Here is a 25,397-nt window from a genome sequence, read left to right on the forward strand (position 1 = left end):
TTACAACCAATAACATTTCCTGCATATTGCGCAAAACTAAAGAGAGAAACCTCCTCAGAGTTGTCCGATGACTTGAACCAAACCCCAGATGTATGCACTGCCCAAACTTCTGCCTCAGAGCGTACGTGTGTGCCATTTGCTCGGGTCTAACGCCATGTGTCCCCAGCAGCAAGCCACCACGTCATTTCCGCTCCCTCTCCCTCCCTGCAATAAACTTGCAAAGCCAGTTTCTAGTTGACCTCGATTGGTTTATTTTAGTTTTACACTTTGTCCCTCACATACAGTTATTTAAGAGTCCTGTACTGTTAGATTTCTACAAAAATATCAATTTTTCAAAAGCAGAAAAGAGGGAAAGATATATTTTAATATATAAAAGGAAAAAAGCTAAATCTGACATTTCATTATATTCTTAAAAACATTCCAGTCTATTTACAGATGTGTAAAAAACAAAGAAAATCTCCAGGTCTCTTGGTCTAGTGAGAACGTGCGCCTCGCAGGGGTTTCCTTCGTTCTCCTGATTCTAACATCTTTTCATTACGTGTCATATTCTTGCATTATTGCCTCAAAAGACAGCACGTATAATTTTTAAAAGGTTTGTTCCAAACCAATGGAAGCTTGATGAAAGAGCAATAAAGAGAGAGTCAGCATTTAAATTCATAGCAAAATATTATGCTGCAGACATGAGATGGTTGAACAAGGAGAGCAGAAATGAAGAGCATTTGGAACATGCTTTGTTGCCTGGTAGAACCCACCACAGATCCTTCTTGGAACTGCACCGACTACCGCTTTTTGCAGCCAGATTTGGGGTCTGTTCTTAGTTAATTTAGCAATCATGTCCAGGAACGAAAACTTTTTTGCTGTCATCTTTACACAGTACATTTTTATTGCAGTAAAATTCCTTACTGCCCGGTGCCAAACAGTAAATACATCCATCCAGGCATTTTCCATTACCTTGATAATGGACAAAACACCCTCAAAAGTACAGCGTTTATTTTAGATAATATCTGAGTGGTTTTCATGTTGCAGCTTTCTCTGTCCCACAGAAGTGTGCAAAACACACATACTTTTAAAAAGTATTTGGGTATGATTAGCATGCAATTCTGTAATTAAAATTAGCCATTTGGAACCATAAAAGGATGAGGTGCAGAAAGAAAGGTCGGTGATTAGGAATTTGAAAGGAATCACAGCACAGTTCCGGTTGCTGTTTCATGCGTAGGAGGAATGAAATCTATTGGCAAAACTAACTGCCGTAGGTAAAAAAATAAGCAGCTTCAGCCTATTAGAAATGCTCAGAACCAGATTCCCAGGTAAATAAATTTAAGTCTGATGTAGTGCTACTAAACCAATTTAGTTACTCCAGATTTCCACTGGCTTAAAATAAGGTTAAAATGCTTTAATAATAAGCAACGTATGTCTAGATACTTATTCATACTGTAAATTCCCTTTTCTAAGGCAATCAGGGACAACTGTTAAGATCCCGCATGACTCTCACGCTGACCTATACTCTCTTTTCCAAATCACTAACACAGGACTTGTATCAAATATTGAAGTAGTAAATATGCAAAAGGCAATAGTTTTACGTAACTGCTTTAAAATACACCATTTAGAATGGCCAGGTGAAGAACTTTTTTTATGTAGGCTCTGGAGTAACTTTATGCATAACGAGCTTGAAGGGCTTCTCTCCTCTGCAGCATAACATAAAATCATAAAAAAGATGAGGAAACACCCAAGGTACATGTATCCCTTGGTGGATCTAACCTAGCCACAGATCCAGAAGATGCAGCTTACTGAACAGGGCGTACAGTTGAACCATGTACAAACACTGCTCCCTAAATGCGGAAGAATGTAGCTCTCAACACCTGCACAACCTCAGTGCTGGGGAGAGGAAATCCCTGCATTACTGCGTCACCAAAGATGGGGAATGGGGGGGGGGCAGGAATCCCTGCTGCTGCTGCTGCTACAGGGGATTACATTCCTAAACATAAAGCAAAATGCACCGCCGATTTCTGTTATCATTTTCGTGGCAATGTTTTTTACCTTTTTGGAGCAGTTAAGAAGCCCCTCAAGCACACCATAGCTCCTATTTACAAACTTGATAGGAAAAGATTGTGTATACACTCATTAACAAATCATCTCTCCTAGGCTGAAAATTTCATTTGTCAAGAAAACTATGAAAACAAAAAACTGTGTACAAAAATATAAATATCTTTACAGTCTGTAGGCCCTTCACATCCAAGAGCTGAACAGTGAAGAGTATCTACAGGTTATTGAGTAAGCAGTGGCAGAGAAGAATAAAAAATACATCTTGTGATTCAATACTGCCCTATTTCCCTGGTAATGAGCATTTTTGTTGACTTTTTTGTTTGTTTTTGCTATACACAGCTTGTGCAAATGCAGTGAGAAACCTCTGAGTACCTTTCCTGAATTTATAAAGAAATGGAAGGTTTGGAAAGATATACACATATTTTCATATATACATTCACATATACAACTCGCTCATTTATGCTAAGCTACAACAGTCCTGAAAGCGTTCTGTATTTTTATGAAGCAACACTTCCTATTACCATTCCTAGCCACCAAATACATCTCGAAGAATGACAGGAGGAAAGAAAACAAGAACTGGGAAAACACTCAAGCTACTTCAGCAATGTATTTAAACACGTAGCAATAGGGTGCCCAAATTTCTTTCTACTAATTTTTTCTTCCAGATGCCCTAAGCATCAAAGGAAAGAGTATTTGTATAGGGGCAGGAGGCAAAAGTGAGGGTTTTTTTAGTAGTTTTGTTAAAGTTAACCCACTGTCCTACTTCTAATTACACTGGGAAATACAATTTTCTTCCCCATGTAGTGAGAGTTACAGATGTTTATTAAAATCTTCTGTGCATAAGCTCCTAAAAAGAGTTTCTGCCAGAGATCTATCTAGCACCAAAGAACAAAAACTTTTCACTTCAGCCCTCTGCAACAGTCTCACAGATTTCCCTTCCGCTGCTCTAGGTGACAAGTTTGAAAGTAATCGCAATCTCATCTCTGCACATTCATCATATTCTGCAAACATTAAAAACAGCAAATGTGAACAATCCCATTTCTGCATAGATAATTTGCCTGGTACAAAACCAAGTAATCCAGATTTTTTTCCCCAGTAAGACAGTTGCCTTCCTACCGGGGGGGGGGGTGGGGGGGTGGGGTGGGGGTGGGGGGAAGAAATCTCTTTCAATAGCCTAGGTTTCTCAGTCTGACAAACTATTTCTGTGAAGGACTCAATTTTAGAAGGATACCATGTGCCCAGCAATGGTTATAGATCATCTTCCTTGGCTTGTGATGGGGAAGAACAACCAGAATATAACAGTGAGGTAAAAATATGTCAACATGCTTAAAGTTTCATAGCACTTATTTCTCAATTTGGGGCCTGCCCTCAGATGAAGAGAGTGCTGCTGTCAAACGGAAAATAAGCATTGCAGACAAGGGAGGTTGCTGAACTCCGACACTGGTTCACACTGCTCTGGATCTCCATTCCAGTCTCTGATAAAAAATATATGCATTTATTTGCCAGCAGAATTGGAAGGCAAGGTCCCAGTAGTATTCAGTTTCGTAACCACAGGTGCTAACGTGGGCATCACTTTGTTATCTTGTCCTTCTTGAACGGTTACAGGTAATGAAGTTTTTACCCCACTGGGTGCCAGTTTTGCAACTACAGGTGCCAACAAGGGCATCACTTTATTACTCTGCCCTTCTGAGTCCACTGGCAGACTTGCCACTTTTAAGCCAAGCGGTGCCAGCTTGGGCATGGGCCTCCACAAAGTGTCAGCATTACTCGCTTCTGGATTAGTCTTCATCTGCAAAACTGGTGGAGTCACATTAGTGGTCTCTGCCAAGGTCGTTACGGTTTTGCCATTCCCACCACTGGTTACAGACAGATTGGGAAGTGGATCCTTCATTTCAGCACCTATTACTATCTTTAAAACGTCTGCTTCAGATGAAGGCTCCCCAGAGTTCTTGTCCCCATCAGTAAGGTCATCATCTTCCAGGTGAAGCAGGAGAGGGCTCATAGAGCCACCACCCTCGGGAACTTCAGAAAGATCCTTAAAACCGCCTCCCAAATGGCCAAACTGAAAGGAAGACCCATCTGCAGCAGTGAGATCACTGGCAGTTCCCCGATGAGCTTTTGCATCTTCACGAGAGAAATCTGAGTTGAGAGCGCTGGGCAGTTCTGACATAGCTGAAGCATCATCATTCAACTGCTGATTGAGGAAGGCAATCTCATTGAGCAATGAAGTGAGGGTTTCATCCGTGTCATCACTCTCCTCAATGCTGCTCAGTAACTCACTTGCATCCAGTTCAGCTTCCTCCATTGCAGACGCCACTTTCCTCAATTCCATTTCTATCCTGGAATCTTTGATCTGCAGCTTGCGGAACGGGAATTCTTTAGATCTTAATCTCTCCCCTCCAGGATCACCATCTTTCCTCCTGGCTTGGCTCCCTGCAAACTCACCAATGCAGAGCTTTTTGCTGAAGGACTCTGGAGGTTCCTTTGTACACGATACGTTCTGGAGCTGTGGAAAGCCATCTTTATTTTCAAAGAAAACTTTTTTGGGACCTGTGGTATTTCTTCCGTCTCCACCACTGTCTCCAGGACATGGTTTGGCTTTTTCTTCTGAAAGGATGCTATCACTCTTCCTACTTTCAAGGGGTGCTACAACCAAGGATTTCTCAGAAGCCTGAGTACTTGCAGCTGTCGTTATACTAGAATTTTTGCTTCTGTTCAGGTTTAGACTCATGCTTCCCTCAGCAGCCAGGGATGTCACATTAACAATCTTTGGCATCATGAATGAATCTTCACTTTCTGCAAAACCAAACAAAGCAGCACCTATCAGGATCCATTCTAACTGCAAGATAATTCGTAATTAAATATAATTGGCTCACTTTCAGGTCTTCCTCAAGTAAGCTGCTATTCAAAATTTAAACTGCTTATACAGTTTTGGTCAAGTGAAGCCTTAAAACATGAATAGCTTAACTTTCAACTTGTAGAAAAAGAGCAAGCTCCACATCTATTATCCCAGAACCACTTGCCTGGTCCCTTCCTTCAGCAGGCCAGCACAAAGGCAAGTAAGTAACTGTAATGCTTACAGTTCTGATGGTGGTGCACAAAGGAAACAGAACGTTTCTGCATGCTTCACTTTTACGCTCACATTTTGCAATACTGTTTTTGTGCACAATACTACAGAAGCATTTCAGGGACTACACAATTATTTCCTTTTTGCCTCCAAGCAGTTTCCTATTTATAGCACTCAGATTTTTCCTCAACCCCAAATATGAACATTCCTTTTTCATTATGACCAACTGACTACAATGAAGCAGAGCGTGAGGAGTGGCTTGCTTTAACACAACAGACGGCAAGCAGCACACTATTGGCAGGAACCACCCCAAGTCTAGACCTGAGGTACAGCACTCAGTCTTGAAAAAGGTCTCTCCAATGGGCAGCAGAGCCGGCAGAGTATGCCAAGGGCCTGCATGTAACAGGCAAACATTTTCAACAGCCCCCCCCCCCATCACTTTGCACTGCAACTTCCCCAGCAGGATGCATTACATCACAGACACCTTCCAGTCCCCACTTACTCTGATTTTGCTGAGGGCAAGGAGGATCAGTGAGGTGAAGGAGAGTTAAAAAGCTCTCATCTATAATCCCGTAGAGGCCCATCTAAACTGTTCAAAACATTTAATGGTGATTTTCTTTGAATACCCAGACAATAATACCTATCATTACTTCTTAGTGAGAAAACAATTTGCCTTCATTTTTGCAAGGGTAACGTTCCCATCATGCAAACAAAAAGATCCATAAAAAACAAAGAGCCTACCTGAATGGGGTTCTGTAGCTGATACTACTGTGGAGGGCACTGGGTTTCCAGCAACAGTTGACAGTGTAATGGGAATGGTAGAGTTAGTAAGGATTCCTTTTACTTGGACAGGAACTGTTGATCCTGGCAGCTGAATCATCACAGAAGCAATACCTTCTCCAAGAAAAGGGGAAGGGGGGGTGAGGTGGAAACAAGAGCTTTTCAGATACTCAGTTAAGTCTGGAAAATAAAGAGCCTTGCACTTCTAGGCAAGACTTTACACTGTAAATACCATCTGAAAGTGATAAAAAATAAAAACATAGGGAAAATTTCTTAATCACCTAACCAATTTATGCTTTCCTAATTTGAGAATAGCAAAAAATTTAACCAATTTTACTTACCTGTTGATAAACTGATAGTTTGAGTTAATTATACCAAATCTCTCTGATCAGTCAAGTCCCACCTCAGTCAGTTAAGTTGTAAAAAAAAAAAAAAAAAATCCACCCAAAAAAATTAAAGCAAAAGTTAAATAACATGTTATTTTGTAAGCTGCTATGCACATCTATGAACAGCATCATACTGATGTTCATTGACATTCTCCCATGATCATACCTGGCTGTGCTGTCATGGCAGTATTGACAGCTTGAGGTTTTAATTCAGCCTGCAATAGTGTGGAAGGAACAGCTGCTACCTGCCCTCGTACCAACGGGCTCTTCAGTGTAAGCACCTGCCCCTGTGGGGTCATCACTAGGCTTGCAGCAGTTAGGGTAAGAGAAGATGAGGTGTCCTCTGTAAAAAAGAAAGATGTAAATCCGTCATTTATTCTAGCATAGAGCCCTTGATGGCAAATGCTATCCTGCGATCCAGTGTTAAGTACAGTTGTGGAACAAACTCCAGCTAGGAGGTTTACAAGCCCTAGATTAGAAAGCTGCTACAGAAGCCATGCAGACTCCAGAAACCTCACCTACTCAGCTAGAGCCAGTACTATCTCCCTGCGCGGTGTAACAATCCTAACTCTCCAGAGTGGCATCCTCGTCAAGTGTTAGAGCAGCCTTGCTGAAATTACAAAGAGGACTTGTTCAGTCCAAATAAAGAAAGGAAGTTCTCTCACCACATCCAAATCCTGATGCCAGACTTCCCCAGGACTGGACAAAAATGAAGCTTGGGAAACCAGAATGACCGGTTTTTTATAAAAGCCCAAGACTACTTCAAGTAAGGTCTATTCATTATTACCAAAATAAGAAACAAACATCACCAGATCCTTAAAGAGTTTTATAGTGGTACTACCATGAAAGTTTGGATTTCTGCCATTCTTTTGTTCCCTCCTACATTTATGGTGCAAAAGTCCCCACAAACACCAAATACTTCTTTACAAGTTCTCAAGTCAAAAACAATTCTCAAGTGTCTGATAATTCTGTCATTTAAGAGCCAGTATTCCACAATCTTGACAGCTAGCTCGTTCGAGGGAGGGTTTTTAATAAACTGAATCTATTCTAGTAACTCCAGTGTTCTGGGGGCTGAGCTTCAGGTTTTGAGTCAGCAAAACAAGAACCACCTTTGACTCTCGGAAATTATTGCAAGATTGCAGTGAAACTCCCTGAGACTGAAGGACAACTTAATAGGGATTTACTTCCTATCATTCTGAACCTCCAAAGTCACGTTCACTGGAAGACCTCAGCAGTGCTGGTCTCACCCTTACTGAAAACAAATGGTTTCCACACCTATTGGAGGGACGCTTCCTGGTCCTATACTCAATTCTGCATCAAGAAAGAAGTTGCCTGCACAAGCAGGCTAGCACTTTGCCCTCCCATGGGGTGCTGCTTCAATGTCTGTCTCCCCTTTATGCTTTCAGCCTACCTGTGGCACGGACTCCTTTTCTGGCAAGTATCAATGGCTTGCCTCTTCTATTTGTCATTGCCATTTGGGCCAGCTCTCTGGAGGGAGCAGAAGATCCTTCTTGCTGTGTGCTAGCAGTTGAGGTTACAACAGTTTCCTCTGGCTCAGCTTGTTTCTTCTTTTTTTGTGCTTCAACTGCTTTTTGTTTGGCGTAAATATATTCTAGCTTCTTCAGGACAACCTCTTCTGTCTTCCCTACAGAAAAATTATCACCGAGTCAACCTATCTTCAAACTCTCCAAAACTAAAGAGCTGAAGACAGAACTAAAAATCTATTAAGTTGACACCATTCAACTACTGTACAATAGATAACCACCACCCCCACCAAGAAAATAGCATACTTAATAACAGAGGGAAGTAATTACCTATTTATGCCAAGATAATTTTTTTTTCTTCAGAAACATCCATACATTTTAGAATTTATCTGCAACTTTGATGAGCAGGAATTGGCTTGGACAAGCACTAGCTCTTGCTGAACAAGTACCATTTGAGAATATCCACAGCTGTAAAAAAACCCTCACATCTCTCCTAATGATGAATGTATGAGACTACCAGACAAAAATGTTACCTTTACCTCATATGAAATTGCTTGGACTAATGGACTCTGTTACTCAAATGACATTTGGATCTAAACTCACATACAGTTTACCATTGATGTGAAAATTATAACCTTGAACAAACACAAAGATATTATAAATAATTTGTTTTCTGCAGAAGGACACAATTTAACATGATCAAAGTTGAAAAAACTATACTGGATCGTTTTCTGCTTAGCATTTATGTTCTAACATGACGATCTATCTTTAATTAAGTCTATATTTAACTAACTCTACTGAGAGAGATTTTTTTCCTCATCAGTTTTGAGGTACTTCACTAGGAATGCAAAAGATCAGAAAATTACTTTGTGAAGTTATTTGCTTTCATTCCCTGCCCAAAAGGCCTGTCATACATTTCTGGATTAAGATGAGGGTTCAATAAAAAACTTTTTTTTTTTTTTTTTTTTTAACCAAGTACCTCAAATGTGTATTTATGTGAATCTGTTAATGCACAAGATTTAAGTATCTCTCATTTCTACTTTACAGGTAGTCTTCTGTTTTTATTCCCAGACGATAACAAGATTACAAGAATAATTTAACATTTTGTTTGTTCACACACATTTTGGCAGCTGCTGAACATGTGTCCTACAGCTCCAAATGAGACAGACATGGTAAATACAACACGGTTTTGTCTTGAAATGCCTAGATGAGTAGCAGCTCAGAATATACTGCAACTTTGTTCTATGGACAGAGCTGCCTTCTTTTAGACACTACTAGCACTAGTTCTCAGAAAAGCAGGACAAAGATAGTTATTTGCAAAGTTGACCAAAGGAGTCAGAGATTTTGGCAGTGATCAAAGACAGCTGGGTACACTTGTGAAGCACTGAGCAGAAAAGCCGTTTCAGGAGGCGACTCGTGACAGAACGAAGTAACTCCCCCCCACTAAAGCCTACCCAATGCACAAGAACCCAAGCCCATGGCTTGTGGCACAGAGCTCATTCTACACTTTCCTTAGGTATAAAGGAAAACAAAAGCAGTTCTTATCAGCACAATGAGTGTATCACTGAGTCAGAGCTGAGCAGGTCTTCGTTTGGCGTCAAGAGTCTAAATTTTATGTGAACTAATGACTCACCTGGATCCACAGAGGATTACTCCACTCACTCCCACTCTTAAAAGCCTTTTCTTTCATTATTCCAGCTAGTCTGTACCCAAAACCAGTCTCACCTGAAAGCGTGGATACTTTTCGAATCAAACCATCTTGTTTGCGCGTCAGTAAGTTCTTCTGTCCAATAAGTTTATCTGCCTGATCAGTCAATCCTTGGATTTCTTCATAGGCCTAGAAAAGCATCAAGGAACTGATTTATAAACCAACAATGCGCAAAATAATAATTTTCCTTCCCAGAAACCTTCACAAAATTTATTTAGACATTTTCATCATCTTGAGAAACTAAGACTCAGAGGAAGCATGTGAAGCACCATGTAACGCCACCTGTTCTCTAAATGCAAGCTGAAAAGTGATAAACATCTTGTTCGTCCTTCCTCCAAAGTTATTTTAAAGAAAAAAACCCCAACTTTTATCCCACAATTTCAAGGTATAGCTCATAAGCATAATTATGTATCTACAACTTATGTTTTGTTTCCTGTCATTTACATTGTTACAATTAAGTTTTTAATGTCAGTATAGTGCTTAATGCAATGCTATCTTCTCCTGCATTAAAAAAAGTAAGTCTTCAATGTATTTCAAAATTGCCTGCTGTACATAGTAAACTGCTAAGGATTAAGACATAATCTTCATGGTTAAATTCACAAAGAATACAACAAGGAGAAGATTATCTGAAAACATGCATCTGTATCATCAAGATTAAGCTGTCAGGAATACAGATTCTTTCAGATATTGTTTTATTCTAGAGAGTCCTGTAAAGGTGACAGAAGTTCTCTATTCACACTATCACTGGGACTCACTCAGAGTTCATACGAGCTTAACACTCTGTCCAGATCAAATGCTTCTCCTCCTCACTTAAGCTTTGAAATACTTACTTGCTTGAGAATGTAGCATTTGGAGACTTTGGGAAGGTTGTGTAACCCCAGAGCTCTCTTCAACTTTTCAAAGAGATCTCTCATTTCATTGCGTCGCCGGCGTTCATTTGCTGTGTGTGTCTGGCGGTAATGAGCAAAGGCTTCTGCCTCAGTCTTCAGCTTTCTGTTCCAGAATCGATGTTTCCGCTGGAGAAGTAACCGTATTGACCAGTTTAAATAAAAAAGAGGAAATGTAATGGCAAACAATGTTCAAAGGCATGCCTGATTTACAAGGTTTCTACAGACACCTGAAGATTTCATGTCACGCTATTCTGCTATTATGTCCTCATCAAAGTTCAGTGTCAGAAGCACAGGCAATAAGCACGAAATGCTGCTCAACAAGAAATGACCAAAACAATCACATCAACCCTACTAAAGGAAAAGATCATGAGCAGTCCCTTCTATTCATAAGCTTTTATTTTTTGCAATACAAGGCTACTTAGGTAAACCACAGGATTACAGCAAAATCACGCATGTTTGAGCCAAATTTTTCTTTTGTTTGTCAAAAAAGTCTACTAATGAATGAAACAACCACATCAAATATGGAACGCTTGAATTTTTCCCTGGAGTTAAACTAGCTTGATTTCTATTTTGTTTCATGGGTACATACAGGTTGGGGCCAAGAGACATTGTAGGTAAGAATGCAAAAGACAGCATTGAAACTTATCACCCCAGACATCTACCAATAAACAAAAAGTGTTGAAGACAGGCTCTGACTTGAATTTGCTTAAATTTCCAAAAAGGTTGACAGGCAATAAACATAATTACCAATCTCTACAGATTTGAAGGTTTGTTATTTCATCATTACTCTTAACAGGTTTTGTACAATTACACTATTTATTTCATGATGAAGTAATGCTTAAAAAGTAGTATTAACGTATTTTTTACATCATTTTAGGTCTGCTCCAAATCCCAGTGAATCAGTGGAAAGACTCCTCAGGTCTAGTGATACTATTCTGAGCGTGCTGGCCTTAGGAGGAATCTGAAGACTGTTTCCTGAAACCTGGCTCTTGACATCCACTTTGCCCTTGCAGGCAGACTGAGCACAGTAAGGCTGCAACTACATCTGCTCCAGTGTTGGGCATTAGGTTCCTTTCAGGGAAGGGCCTCACACCGTAACTTCCAAGGGCAGAGAGAAGAATGTATTGAGAAGACGAGGCAGGCCGAACATCCTGGAACCCACTTCCCTCTCAGGAAAAGCATACGTACCAGTCTGCTCTCATGTGTAAGACATATACCAGGCTCACGTCCCACCCCGCCCCAGCAGGTAGCTCTAGATCTGACATCAAGTACATCACAGATAGTTATCATGGACAGTTAGTGAAACTGGCTTCAAAGCCACCCTAAAATATAGCATAAGCTTCAGAAAGATTGCAGTGAGTTTTGGTTTGAAAGGATTCTGCGTTATCTTTAACTTGCCTAAATACATATTAAACTATTGTTTTCAGAAAGTCTTTGCCCAGTGCTGTGCCTATATAATCCTAACATACGGTCTTCTCCAACACATGAAAACATTTCTCAGTTGTCCATTATTTTGTGTGTGCTGTAAAAATTATTTATGCCAAGAACACAAAACCTAAGCGAACGTACTAATAAAAGGCAGATATTCCTCCTGTACATAAAGCTGAATCTGAAACCCACTGGTGCCTGCAGCAGTCCTTTTTCTTTAATGAGATTTGGACTGAGCCCCTTCCCCCCCATATACACATTTGGTTTCTTGCATTTAATCATAAATATATGGAAGGTAGATAAATCGCATTAAGAGTTGCCCTTGAGATGAAAGTTTATCTTTAAAATGGAGGTGTGATACCAAAAGGAAAGAGGAGAGCAAACATATACCTTCGTAGGTTTTTCTGATAATTTTTCATCCGAAGAATTACGAGCATGGTATCTGGAAGAAAGGTAAAAAGTTTTTCCCAACACTACTCATCTCATGCACTCTATCCTCATTAACTACATTCCAACAGGCTAGAATGGCTCATTTTTATCCCCTGAAATTAACTCTTCCTTGTTAAACTACATGAAAGCAGGATACTGTTGAGCTTTCTCAAGGAAGTGAACTCTACCTACAATGCCATCATCCTGGAAAAAACTCAGCTGTTCTGAAAGCTGTAAAATTATCCCATAGCGCAATACACAAACTATTTCACTATAAATTCGGCCTGTGACTGCTAGCTGCAGAAAGTATTTTTTATTAATTATGCTTTGGTTCTTTTTTGAAAAAAAAAAAAGAAAAAAACACCCCCAAACCAACAAACCACAGATTCAATACAGATGGCAGAGCAATCCCTCCCCCACCGAGAACAGCCAACCCAAATCCTACATTTATTACTATCCTAATATGTAACAACAGCTTTCTCATATCTTGGGAGCTTCAAGAAAACAAAAGAACAATACACATTTGAAATAATTATTTTTTACAAAATATGACATCTGTTTTTCTCTCTCACTGAAAGATCTTCACAATTTTATAGCAAAATCATCATCTAAGGATAAAAGTTAAGCTCTATCTTTGAAGGAAAAAACCCCAGAAACTATCTGGGAGGTATATAATATCAAAGTTTCTACAAAAAAAAATTCTTCAAACAAAAAGAACTAAGGATGCAACATTCCCCATTCTTTTGTTTGGTGCAACTGAGAAAGAGCCATGACCATCTTTACATATCTCAAGTAAACCACGTTTTCACTTTGCATTTTGTTGTTATAAATGTAAGGGCAGCAACGATAACAAAAAACAAACAAAAAAACCACAGAACACAAAAAAAAGCAGCCAAGCTATCCAACCAGATGGCAGACTATCTGTAAATAAGAAAATACTTTCTTCACTTGGGCAATGGGCCCAAAGACAAAGCTTTCATTTACAGGATTAGGGATTAAGCCAATGACTGCTCCTGCCTAAAAATAACAAGTCCACCAGCAAGAATAAACAAAGCTTGCAAAATCACATTTAAAACAAAGATGACCCTGCTCATATTCAGTTTGCAGGAAGGGAGGCAATTCACTCATAATAATTTTGCATTACAAGACACACAATCTCATGAACAAATTCATTAGAAGGGAGGGGAAAAAAACAAAAAAGGCTAAGACACCTCAAATCTACTCTTAGTTCTGACAGCCCCCTCCTCACAGACACTGGGAAGCACCAGTGCTCAGGAAGACCTGACACGAGCCTTGCTTTACCTTACCATCACATTAAACCTGCTGTTTAATGAGTTCGTTCAACGCCAGCTCATCAATAAAATATAACACTGTAGTGCTCTCCAAGGATGCTTACTTCTGCTTGGAAGGTCGGATATTAGCAGCTGTGGCCTTCAGACGGGCAATGTTAATCTTCTCTGAAAGCTCCTCCACGGTCTCAATGTCCACCTGCTCGTCATCCTCACTGTATTCACACGCATCCTGGAACAGTTTTTGTTTTGTTTTTTAAAATGAGTATCTACTTAGCAATAGAGCTCAGGCCAAAACAGTTTCACTTCAGTCTCAAAAGAGATTACATTAGAACATTAAGAATCATTAAAGAATCAACATCTCCAGCTACACTGGACAATAAACAGTGCTGTGCAGGTGGTTATTTTAACTGTCACCTCGAGGAATTCCTCCCACTAGCAACTCTGCAAAATGAATTTTGGTAAGGGCAAAACCCATCTCTGTCATTTATGCTTTTACTATGGGTGAGATTAAAAGCTTTCACAGGGCAGAGCTTTCCTGCCTCCATTTTCAAATAAGATTAAACTGCCTTTACAACCCACTACTGTAGACTCTTGCTAACTAACATTTTTTTTTGACACAAATTGAGATAGTTATCACCTTGGTAATGGTGTCTCATACCTAAGATAGCAACAGTCAGAACATTGTACAACCAGGCTTCTTTGGGTCATATAGCAAACTGCTTGCATGATGAAGAGTATGGTTTTGGCTCTTTCCAAAACGCTGCCCAATAATTATTTTAACTATTTATTAAATTCTGAAGAGTACTTTTTCTCCATGTTTGCCTGACCAAGAAACCTTGCTACCATCTGTGAAGATAAGAGAGAACAACTGTAGTGCTGTAGCAACTACAAGAGTTAAATATCAATCTTCTGGCCATTTGTAATATCAGGTGATTCCCCTCCCTCCCCCAACAAAACAAGCCTTATTCAAGCAATTTTTTGTACTACTGTTTTTATTGACGATTTTATAATATAATCTTTGGTCTGCTTACAGAATGCAGAACTCTTTCTCCTCCTTAAGTAAGAAAAAGTAATTATACTTCCATTCTGTACTCTATTTCACCCAGTTCCCTGAACTAACCCAATCTTGTCCTCCTCCTGTTCTTCTCTTCTGTCCTTCCTTCCTTCTCTTTGTCCTTTTCTTTCTTTTTGAGGAGCTGCAATCTCCTTCTCTGAACTGAATACTTACCTGAAATTGATGCAAACAGTTAATCACAAAACACGCTAAGTGCAGAACAGGAAAATAAAGCAATGTGCGATACTGGATCAGTAAGTGGCCTCTAATAAATGCTTTTCATGGTACTGATTATTTAAAATTGTCTGCAACTCACACTGCTGTTTTAAGAAACTCTGATTAGAAAGGAGAAAGTGTTGCACTTACTCATCTGACCACAGATTAGGCTATATACAGCACTATAATGAAAACAAACAGCAGCAGCCTAAATTACTACACAAGCATAACTAACAAGTGGTTAGGAATACACATTTCCAACCATCAGTCATGAAATTTACACCTGCGAAATTTTCAACTACGATAGTTTAAAGGGACTCAATTTATAACCAGACAGTAAATCTTAGCTGATAATTTCCTTCTGACAGAGAAGCAGGATCTCTAATAACCTAATGTTTGATGTAGTATTTGGCTTCTTCATACTGACTAAACACAACCTTTTCTAAATCAAAAAAAGACCACCACCACAACCCCAAAACCCACAACTCGCAGCAGGGCTATCTAAAATTCAAAGAACCACATAAAAATTGCCACCTTAGTTACTGATACCACAGAGCGACCACCATTGTGCATCATACTGCCACATAAAATTATCACTATTTTTTAAACCTTGTGTAATACATCATCTCCCATGGCTGTGTGTTTGAGGCTACAGAAAACTGAAAACAGAATCAGTATGAAAAATTCAGCAAGTTTGCCCTCCTTTACTAAAGGCTACACTGGGGATATAACCTTTGTAAACTACAGCAATGTAAACTTTGTAACAATGTAGCCTTTAGTAAAGGATACAGTGCATATATGCATGTGTATACATATATGAAGAAGGGCATATACAGATAAAAAGTATATATATAGTACATGTATTTTAGTGTCTACAAACACACACGCACGCAATATAGCCTGAGGAATCTTCCGGTCTTAAGAAGAATGAAATCACATAGCATCTTCCCCCCACAAAACCACTCTCAAATATTCCCAAGTCTTCCATCACCTTCCATTCATGTCATGAGGGGTCCTACGAAGTGTGGGTAGTATAGATTCTGTGTAGAAAGAGGTATAAACTTATAAACTACCGACTTGCAAGGAAGCTGATTCCTCCTCCTGTACTATGAAGTATCAAGATATTAGTCTGAAACAGAGAAAAGCGAAGGTCAGGTTATCAGCTATAGCTGCTAGATCTGAACAGAAAAGTATCCTTACTTCTGCAAGTTGCCATGTACACTCCCACGTTATCTACTATCTCTATGCTTGTAAAATGTCTTTTGAAAAACAAAGAGAAAAGCAAGGAGAGTGACCTTAGATGAGAAATTACTAGCCTTAGAGAACAATCTCACTCTTTATTTCAAAGATGTTTTTAATATGCATTGACTTTAAAGACACTATTCTTCTCTGCCCAGGGAAGCAGCTCTGATCTCTGGTGAATTCTGTATTTGGAAAGGAGATAAATAAGTTATTCTACTAACTAACTTCTGGGGTTTCTTGCAGCTTTCTTTTGGAGCAGCTATGAATCTGTATTATGCCATGACAGTTCTTGTTTTGAGTATAAAGAACAGCATGCAGGTAAAACAAATTCTCATCTGACTTTGAAAGTATGGTACTGGCACTGGCAGGAACTTAAGGAAGTACTGTTTCTGTCTCTGCATGAAAGCCCATAAAATCCTTATTTGTTCCATCTTGTAAATATTCTCCCACAAAGCAAGACTCATTAGCGTTGGGACCAGGTACAGCACAGAGAAAATTAACTGTCATTACCAAGGAAGCAGTACATCACTTTGAACCTGACAGGCTGGTCAGGAGCTACATGTCACCACTGGTCCCCAAGACAGCAGGAGAATGAAAATGAGGACATACCAGGTCCCCGAGACCTTGGTGAGGTGGAATCAAACACTGCTTGCAGTCTAGATCCAGACCACACAGGCAGGGGCTACGGAAACTGTGACCAAGTTAAGACTACGTTGCATTTCAGCACAGGTATTTCAGCAACTTTCAAACACTGCCTGTGAACAGTACACAGCTTTGCTTCCCATTGAGTGGTGCTATATGCTTACAGAAACTTAAGAAATCTTAAGTTCTACTATATAAAATCTCACTTGAAGAATATTATTTATGCCAACAGCCAGCAATTGTTCAACAACTCCTCCTCACGCTTGCTTTACTTGTTACAGACTTTGTCAAGATCCAGTTTTAATGAACAGAAGCAACCTTTTGGATGCATTTTTTTATCAAGTCATTTTGTTCTTAAGACATCAGATACATCCGAGTTGCCTTCAAGTCAATTCTGTAGCTTCCCCATTGAGAAGCAGAGACTGACCCATTTGCACAAGGTCACAGAAAGGCAGGAAAATCAAAAACACAACTGAAGATTTCTAAATCCTCTAGAAGTCCTTAACTGCTATGCCAGAGTTCAGAGTGAACTAGAGGATGTACTAGAGGACCCAGAGTGCTGAAATTCCAAGAATTCTTCTTCAGCTGAGGAGAACATAAGCTTGAATCTGAAATTCAAGTCCACTAACTGGTAAGAGTAGAGGGAAGGGAAAGCAAAAGAAAAGAAGTTGGAAGATATCAAAATTACACCATCTCCCCAGACGCAGACCTTTTGTTGAGCTACAACAGGTGATGTAAATGTAGCATAGCTGCTTCCACAGCCTTTTTTTAATCCTCCCCAGGGCCTGATTAGAGAAGGAAAAGCATCGTAAAGCCAGAAGAAAACCTGGCTGAACAAAAATTATTTAAACAAAGATACTATTTAAATTACAGAACTACTGAATAGATAAATGCCATTATGTTGAAAATATTACATGCGCAACAGGTATAGGGTTATGTAATTTTAATAGGTCGCATCTTTATGACAACATAGTTGTATGTCATTATACATAAAGCACTTCTCATTGTTGCCTGCTCTCCTGGTTCATCCAGAAAGGCTCCTTGATGCTGGAAGCCTGATATTTTCTCTCATTCTTCTGTTTTATATGGTATCACTGCTGTGATTCTACATGCAAAAGATGCACACTGTTTTTCTTCAGTCTAAAAGTACAGTCTAAACTACATTTGGACATCACTACACTGCAGGGAAGGGGGACATGCAGGGTAGTTCAAAAGATGCTACAATCCAGAGAGTATGTGTCGGGGGGAAACCCAGGAAATTAGCTTTCTGTAGAAACACTATCACGGTAAAGCTTTTGAGTGCTAGCAAGTTACAGTGGGCTAACCTAAGGATTGGTAACAACTATCCAGCTAGAGGTGTTCACATGGTAGAACATTCTACATGCTAGCATACTAGAAAAATGGTATTTAATATCTGAGACGTGGCATCTTTTTCATGAAAGATGAGGGAAAAAATGGAAGTAAAAACTCTGCACTGCCCACCAAGAACTTCACATCTCTAAGTTTACAAATCCTGAATGTGGACATATGTGAACAAAAGCCATTACTTTTTTCATCCTTTCATCTAACAAAGGGAAAAATGCTTCAGGACAGTAAATCTTTCCTCTCTACCTCTGACTTCCAAACAGGTAAAACAGCACAATCGTGTCCACTGAAGCTCTGCCATAAGAATTGCTTTTCTGATGCAAGTACTGCCAACCCGTCATAGGCTGAACCCTATTAATAGCTTAGTGTGACTTCCTGTTGGCGCAAAACTTTTAAAATATTTGTGGAAGCCCTACCTTTCCAACATCAGTCTTTCCACAGGTCCTGTAGTTACAAAACTTCTAAATGCCTTTGGGCTTGTAAGAGTAAAATACCTTAAGGAATGGAAACACAAGAGGAACAATCCTGCACTACAACACATTCCGAAGTTGCTACAGAAATGTCAGCGCTTTTCCCTCTCGACATTTCAACACCTGTCTCGAAGCACTCTCCTCTTACTTCTACTATCTGTCCATTCCTGGCAGCCTACACCCCTATTGCTGGTTCCTGAAGAGCAAACTGCCTGACAGCAGAGGGTCTTCAGTGACAGTGCTGAGAAAGGAGGAGGGTAGATGGCAACGGATGTCATTAGATATTACCCAAGCAAATGCCTCATTTCTGGATCTGCCTTCTATGCTACAATGTCTGCAGATTTCACACATGGCCTGTACCAAATGCTCAGAACATGCAAGAGATTGTTAGAACTTACATCATCCACAAAATATGTCACTTGCACTTTTTATTAAACTTACGATGTTGTAATAATTCATAATAGCTCCTTACCATTTTAATGTTCAGGTCACAGAAAAAAATATTGAAAAATATGTTTTAACAACATTTAAAATAAATAACTTGCCAGAGATGGAAACTATGTTTGGACTACTAAGTTAAATGGGACCACAGAACTCTATCTGTAGCATTAAAATACTAGAACAACCCATGGTTTTGGCTTAAGCTAACAAGCACTCATGTGAACAATTCACAGACACGGTCTGTGACTTAGCCCAGGCCAAGCAGTCATTCTCAACAGGAATTTTGTGTGCAGTCATCATGCCTGGGAGACCAAGCGTTTAACATCATGCTCCAGACCATCGCACTTGAATTTGTTCAGACAACAGGTTCTGATAATGATTAGTTTGCTTATATAGATATTCTCAGAAGGTTTTATTCATATCACCAAACCCAAGACAATCAACTCTAAGGTTCTCTTGATGCAATTCATGGTAGGAAATGCAAAAGGGCAAAGATACCATCTTGGGAAGCTTCTCTCTTTTTGTTGAGTAGAAGAGTAGTCTACAAGAGCCCCTTAAGTCAAGTACACAAAGTTAGCACAAGGAAAGAAGATCATCTGAAAGAGCATCAATGTATAAAATTAAGAAGAACGTAGTCATTGCTGCAATGAGAACCAGTGTGGGGAATGCACTAAAAAAGAAACAGTAATAGCTACTGCAGGTAATTAGCAATCATCCTGACTCTCACTGGAGTTTTCTGGGGGTTTTAATGGCTGCTTCCTGAGTAATTAAAACCAGTCCATATTCCAAACTAGTAGTGAAAGAGTTGTCATTAGCATTTCCACTAAACAAAAGTATCAGTGGACATGCGCATACACCTCGCTTCTATGTATTCACTAACTAAATGAAACAGATAAACTTCCTCTAGTAGTCTATTTATATGATCTGACTTCGTCCAGTCTGACAAACAATATCAGTGCAGCCTGTCTGGGAAGCACTATGCTGAGAAAAGAGTACATCCCAGTGAAAACTAACAAAGACTTACATATTTAGATTTAAAGCTGAATTCTCCGTTAGGCATTGACATGCTAACTTAACTTGCAGGCAGCAGACCAAGAACTCATCCAAATTCCAGACAGGTTTTTACAGTCCTCTGAGATCTCATTCCTCAGCCTTACTGCTCTAGAACCAAAGCTAGCTTATTCATGTTTGTGTGAGTTTATGGAGAAGATATACCCTTTTATGGCTTACCAAACCATATTAGTCAAAACCTGCATAGTAAGTTTCTTCCAAAACAAACATTTCTCATAATCTCTGATAATTATTTTTTTGTTTTACCATTCTTTTGCAGGACAAAAGAAAATACATCTTTAAAACATCAACCCTGATAACAGGCCACTCTGTGACCTAGACATTATATTACCCCTTGGCTTACCAACAGATTCCTAAGACTACCTTGTCTGTAAAGTTTAATCGTGCATCAGGCACAAATTAACCATGGTTCTCAAAACTTAATGATAACTCTGCTGAAGTTCTTGAAGGATACACAGGAGTTATCAAACTGTCATTGTCCGACTCAAGACAAGACAGCAACAGCTCAGCTTTCAGCTTGAAAGAACTTCCAAAAATTACATCTACTTTCAGTTTCCTCACCTTCATGCAGCTGAATCCTATCATCTTGCCTGAGAATAGCAAACTGGAATATGAACCAATTACAGTCGATTTTTCTGGAAGTTAAATAGATTCTCTAAAAGCCAGAGTCACTGACTTAATTGAGTTAAGTCTGGATAGGGTTAGAAGAAAAAGAAGTCTAATTTGGTTTTCAACTGCTAGAGGACTACATTAACACAAAAGGGCTAAAAAACCTATATACTTTCAAATCCCTGAAGACACTAACGGAATCTCTCATATATTGTTAATTTGTTTGTTCTTCAATTCTTCTCCAGTTAACTTTTCTCTTTCCACTTTTATCTCATCCCAAAACAGCTACCTTATTTCTTACGTCCATTTGACTAACTCACAAAACTACAACTTCATAAATTTTAAGTTAACTGCCCTGTTTCTTAAGTCACATACTGATACACAAAAAGTACATCAAGGAGTTACACATGGGCTTATTTAATTTTTGGGTGAAACTTGATGGAAATGAGCACTAAAATCTAAACATATCTTAACTATACTAACCACTGTGTTTTACCCTTATTCTGTGACTTCCAGAGCAATTTGTTTTCTATCAAATATGGAATGACAGCTTTCACGTACTACTTAAATGTATTACTAAATTTCAAGAGGAATGTAAGGAGAGACTCAAATATTCCTTCCAGAAATAATGTTAACTGAGGGCTACAAAAATTAAGTAGAAAGAAACAGCTTAAAATAACAGAAATACTGGACTGGCTACTACATTTTAGGATCGTAAGTCACATTACAAGGATCCAAGATGCTTGAGTAAATACTGGAGGAGGACAACATGCAGTGGTTCTATTATAGCTTGATCAATATAACTCGCATTATTTGAAAAATGGACAATTTCTAAAAGGCCGCTACAATGCTATCTATTACAAAAAGCATGCAACTAAGAAGAAATAAAAGGCATTTCCAGTTGGAATCCCAATCTAGACTTTCTAAAGAAACTGAAGTCCAGAACACAAACATTATATTGTGTTTTTCAAATCCAGGGGTTGTGACACATTAGTTGGTCAACTAAAAAAAAAAAAAAAAACCACAAACCCTTCATAAATAGTTAAATGCTTACCACTTTTTCCACATCTACTTCCTCTTCACTTGGGAAATCAGAAGCACCATCTAGCATCTCATCGGCGGAATCATCAGTTTTTTCATCCTCTTCATCCTCCTCATCGTCTTCCTCTTCTTCCTCTTCCATATCATCAGAAGTTATATCAATAGTGGGCATGTAACCCTTTTTGTGATGCCCAGCTTCCTGTGACTTCTGTTCTGGTGTCAGGAAATCACTTTTCTCAGATGACGCAGCTTTGTTATTGGCCTCGCTTTTATTTTCTAAAGTCGGTACAATACTAGATATTTTGCTCCAAGAACTGTTGACGTGCGTTACAATATCATGACCTCTTTTCATTTCTTCCTGACAATCAAAAGCATCTTGTTCTTTGTTGTTGCTGCCTTCCTGCCTAGCTGTGTTTCCTTTGCCTTCCTTAGTATTGACTGTATGCTCTTCTCCTGAAGTATTACCCTGCTCTTTTACAGAACTGATCTCAGACTTGTTTTCTTTTTTCTCTCTTTTGCCTTCTGCTTCTGTAGAGCCCTTCCTTTCTGTATCTGGCTGCACAGCATCACCTTGGCATTCTTGTTTGTTCTGAGACAGTTCAGTCCCTCTCTGTTCCTTCTTATTCTCCAGCTGTCTATCTTGCTCTTGTTGACTCTGTGACCGCCCAGAACTTGCCTTGTTGTCCTCTTCCATCTGCGTCCGTGCATCTCCTTCCTGCTCTTTTACTGGTTTCTCTTTCTTTTCAGCACGTATTTGTTCCTTCCCATGGTTCTTCAACTGTGCAATCTCCTGATTCTCAAGACATGTATTACCCAGAGGAGCAATTGCAGACTGATCTGACGACCTACAAACAGTTTCAGAGTTGGTTGAAACAGCCTCCGCTACAGCTTCAGAACTGACAGAATCCTCTTTCGCCTCAGAGGCTCCTTTTTCTTCCTCATCATTTGGCTTCTCACTGATGTATGAATGGTCAGATGATATGACATCTGCAGAAACATCATGCTGAGAAGAGCAGCTATCATCACAGGAACTCTCTAGCACCTTCGAGTCCTTCTCCACCATCTCTAACGTAGCAGAATTTCTATCAGGTGCGACTGTGCCAGATGCTGACTCTTCAACATCATTTGACTGGTTAAGTGATAACTCATTTTCTTCTTGTTTCCCATCTGACACTGTGACCTCGGACTCTATAACTTCAATGTCATCTGAGCGCGAAGCACTTCCATTCTCCTTCTGCTGAGCAGCACCTGAGTCCTCTTTCTTGCATATTTTCCTGTAATCCTTCTTCATCTGAAGAGATGCAAAATGGTGAAGAATGGAGTTTGGCACAGTCTTCTGTCCTGGGAGCTGAAGTAAAGCAAAACTACCAGATTGTAAAGGTATGAGATTAGCAGTGGTAGCTGGAAGACCACCTGAACTGCAGGTTATTTTAGACTCGGAAGCTGTTTGATTTGTCACACTGCTAGCAGCAGGAGGAGAGATCCTCAGAGTCAGTGTGCCTGCCTGTGACACAAAACTTGTTACTGAAGGAAGAAGAGAAGATGCTTGAGTGGCTAGGTTAGATGTAGGGGATAACTTGGGTACTGCAGTTTGTACACCTGAATTGGTGGCAGGAGAAGTGGAACACACAGAAGTGGGAGACACAGGTGACTCAGGAGGCTTTGAAGGTGCAGGCAACCGGATTCCTACAACAGATCCTGTGAGGAAAACAAAACATTAACTAATACTTCCTCAAAGCAATTTTTTTCTTTTAGCATTTGATGCTGTACTAGAAGTAGCCAGCATTCTCAAGGATGGCAATATAATCAGGTATTTAACCAAAAGTTCTCAGTGAAAGAGCTACATAAATTACTACATAAAGACATACAAACTGTTGAAATTTTATATGGAACATCCCAATAAAACACATGAGGTGGCTACTCTAAAACTAATAGATTTAATGCTAAGTTCTAGCATTATGCTTTTTAATCAAAAAAGACAGTACATTTAAAGTCCTCTGCATTTTACTTTCCCCTTAATTGGAAAACAGGAAAACGAGGATTTTTGTAAAAAAGACTATTTAATTTACAAATCCTTTCCTTCCCTCAGAAAAAGACTTCCACAGAGAAAAACTATGACAAGATTACACGATTATATCACAATCTTTTTCATCTTAATAAACTGCAACATTTCAGAAGTCTGTGAAACAAGGAGGAAAAATACCACCGCTGGCAACTAGTTTCTCTTGTACAGCAAAGCCCCAAACCAGAAAGGAATTCAATGAACTTTCTGACTGATTGTACTACACCTCATGCTCAAACCTCAACTAAGGCACAGGATTATTTTCTCTTCTCCCCACAATTTTGTCATCTACTGTGCTTGCTTCCGACTCTCTCTTTTCAATACCACTCTGCCTCCCTCTCCTCGAGATGCTTCTTTATAAAGGGAGAACAGAAGAAAAATTCTATTGAAAAGTAAACACGCGTATTTTGCTTAGAAACATGTTTTATTTACAAACATGTACATCAGTATGCTCAACAACCATCCTACCTATTTTCTGTCAGATACCTGCAATTTCCAACCCTGTCTTCAACTATGCACTAGAGAAACAGCTGAAAAATGAAACTAATTTTTCTTCTCACACTCTAAGGAGGAAAAAAACCAGCAGTTTTGTACTGCGGTGATCTGAATATTTGCCATAAAAGCACTAACAAACCTGCAAACCACACAAAAACAGAGCAGCACACTCAATGAGACACAGATAACAGCTCATTCTTTTTAATTCCAACAAGAATTATTTTTGAATCACCAGATCAACAGAATTTCTTTTAAAGTTCTGAGAGTACAATGGACATGGCTCCATTGCCACACACAGAGGCCCTTTTACTTGCTGCATAGAACTCCCAAATTTTGGTGACTTAGCTGTTAACTGCACTTTCTGTATTTCAGATACATGGTATTTAAGTTGCAGCACATCTGAATAATTAGAGTATGTTCTTCAACTATTCATGCAGAACCAAATTAGACTCTGTTCAATTAGTTCCAGCAGGGGAAAGGAGCATCACAGAGACATTTATTATGCTAATTTCTGGGTAACACACTGGTCACTCAAGAAAGCAATAGTGGACTTTGTACCTGGATTGTGGAGCATCACTGGCTGCACACTAGGCTGGGCACCTGCAGCTCGAAACTGATGCAGAGGGACAAGCTGAATTATCTGCCCATTAGGATGTCTGAACAGGTTTACACCACCAGGGCTCCTGAGAGGCTGAAGGATCATCCTCTGTCTCTGAGCAAGCTGTGTGTTGTTTAGCGGTCGCACAGTGGGAGATGTCTGATGCACTGGAATCAGCAACAATCGAGGTCCTACGTGTTTGTCTGTTCCAGGAGACATCTTCTGGGGAGTCTTGCTTATAGCTTGTGGAGTAGCATCTTCTGAAACATTTTTAAAGTTATATAAAAATCTTACATAAAAGATTACGAGAACAGTCTACAAATCAGGCACTATCCTTAATGAAAACAAGCACAAATATTTTGTAAACAACTGGATCTCTTTAAATTTGTTTGAAAGAATTTTTTTTCTCTTTTTATTCACACAACACATCCAGAACAAACCAGGCCAGAACAGTCTTTTTCATGCAGTTCCATCGATATTTCTCCACAATGACTCAGAAGACTTCCATGTTAACAGCAAGAGAGTAATTCCATACCTACTTCTTGGACTCCATGCCAACCATGAAATTCTAGCAGTCATAGCGA

The 25,397-nt window shown here is 39.4% G+C and overlaps 1 protein-coding gene across 9 annotated transcripts in view; it reads right to left on the bottom strand.

The window, feature by feature from the left end:
- Window positions 1-227: 227 nt before the first annotated feature.
- MGA (MAX dimerization protein MGA) overlaps window positions 228-25,397 on the bottom strand; it is a 65,652-nt gene continuing 40,482 nt past the window's right edge. For 6 of the 9 annotated variants that reach the window (XM_075754422.1, XM_075754424.1, XM_075754426.1 and 3 more), the window contains 10 exons: window positions 24,774-25,073; window positions 21,672-23,356; window positions 13,612-13,736; window positions 12,177-12,228; window positions 10,299-10,484; window positions 9,486-9,597; window positions 7,688-7,921; window positions 6,443-6,619; window positions 5,852-6,004; window positions 228-4,839 (listed from right to left, as the gene is read on the bottom strand). In XM_075754422.1, the coding sequence (XP_075610537.1) occupies window positions 3,539-4,839; window positions 5,852-6,004; window positions 6,443-6,619; window positions 7,688-7,921; window positions 9,486-9,597; window positions 10,299-10,484; window positions 12,177-12,228; window positions 13,612-13,736; window positions 21,672-23,356; window positions 24,774-25,073 (4,325 nt within the window). In that variant the 3' untranslated portion in view covers window positions 228-3,538. The remainder of the gene's footprint in view (window positions 4,840-5,851; window positions 6,005-6,442; window positions 6,620-7,687; window positions 7,922-9,485; window positions 9,598-10,298; window positions 10,485-12,176; window positions 12,229-13,611; window positions 13,737-21,671; window positions 23,357-24,773; window positions 25,074-25,397) is intronic. The other 3 variants (XM_075754430.1, XM_075754425.1, XM_075754428.1) reach the window with 2 other exon arrangements.

This window comes from Balearica regulorum, chromosome 5 (genome assembly GCF_011004875.1).
Source record: "Balearica regulorum gibbericeps isolate bBalReg1 chromosome 5, bBalReg1.pri, whole genome shotgun sequence".
NCBI lineage: Eukaryota > Metazoa > Chordata > Aves > Gruiformes > Gruidae > Balearica > Balearica regulorum.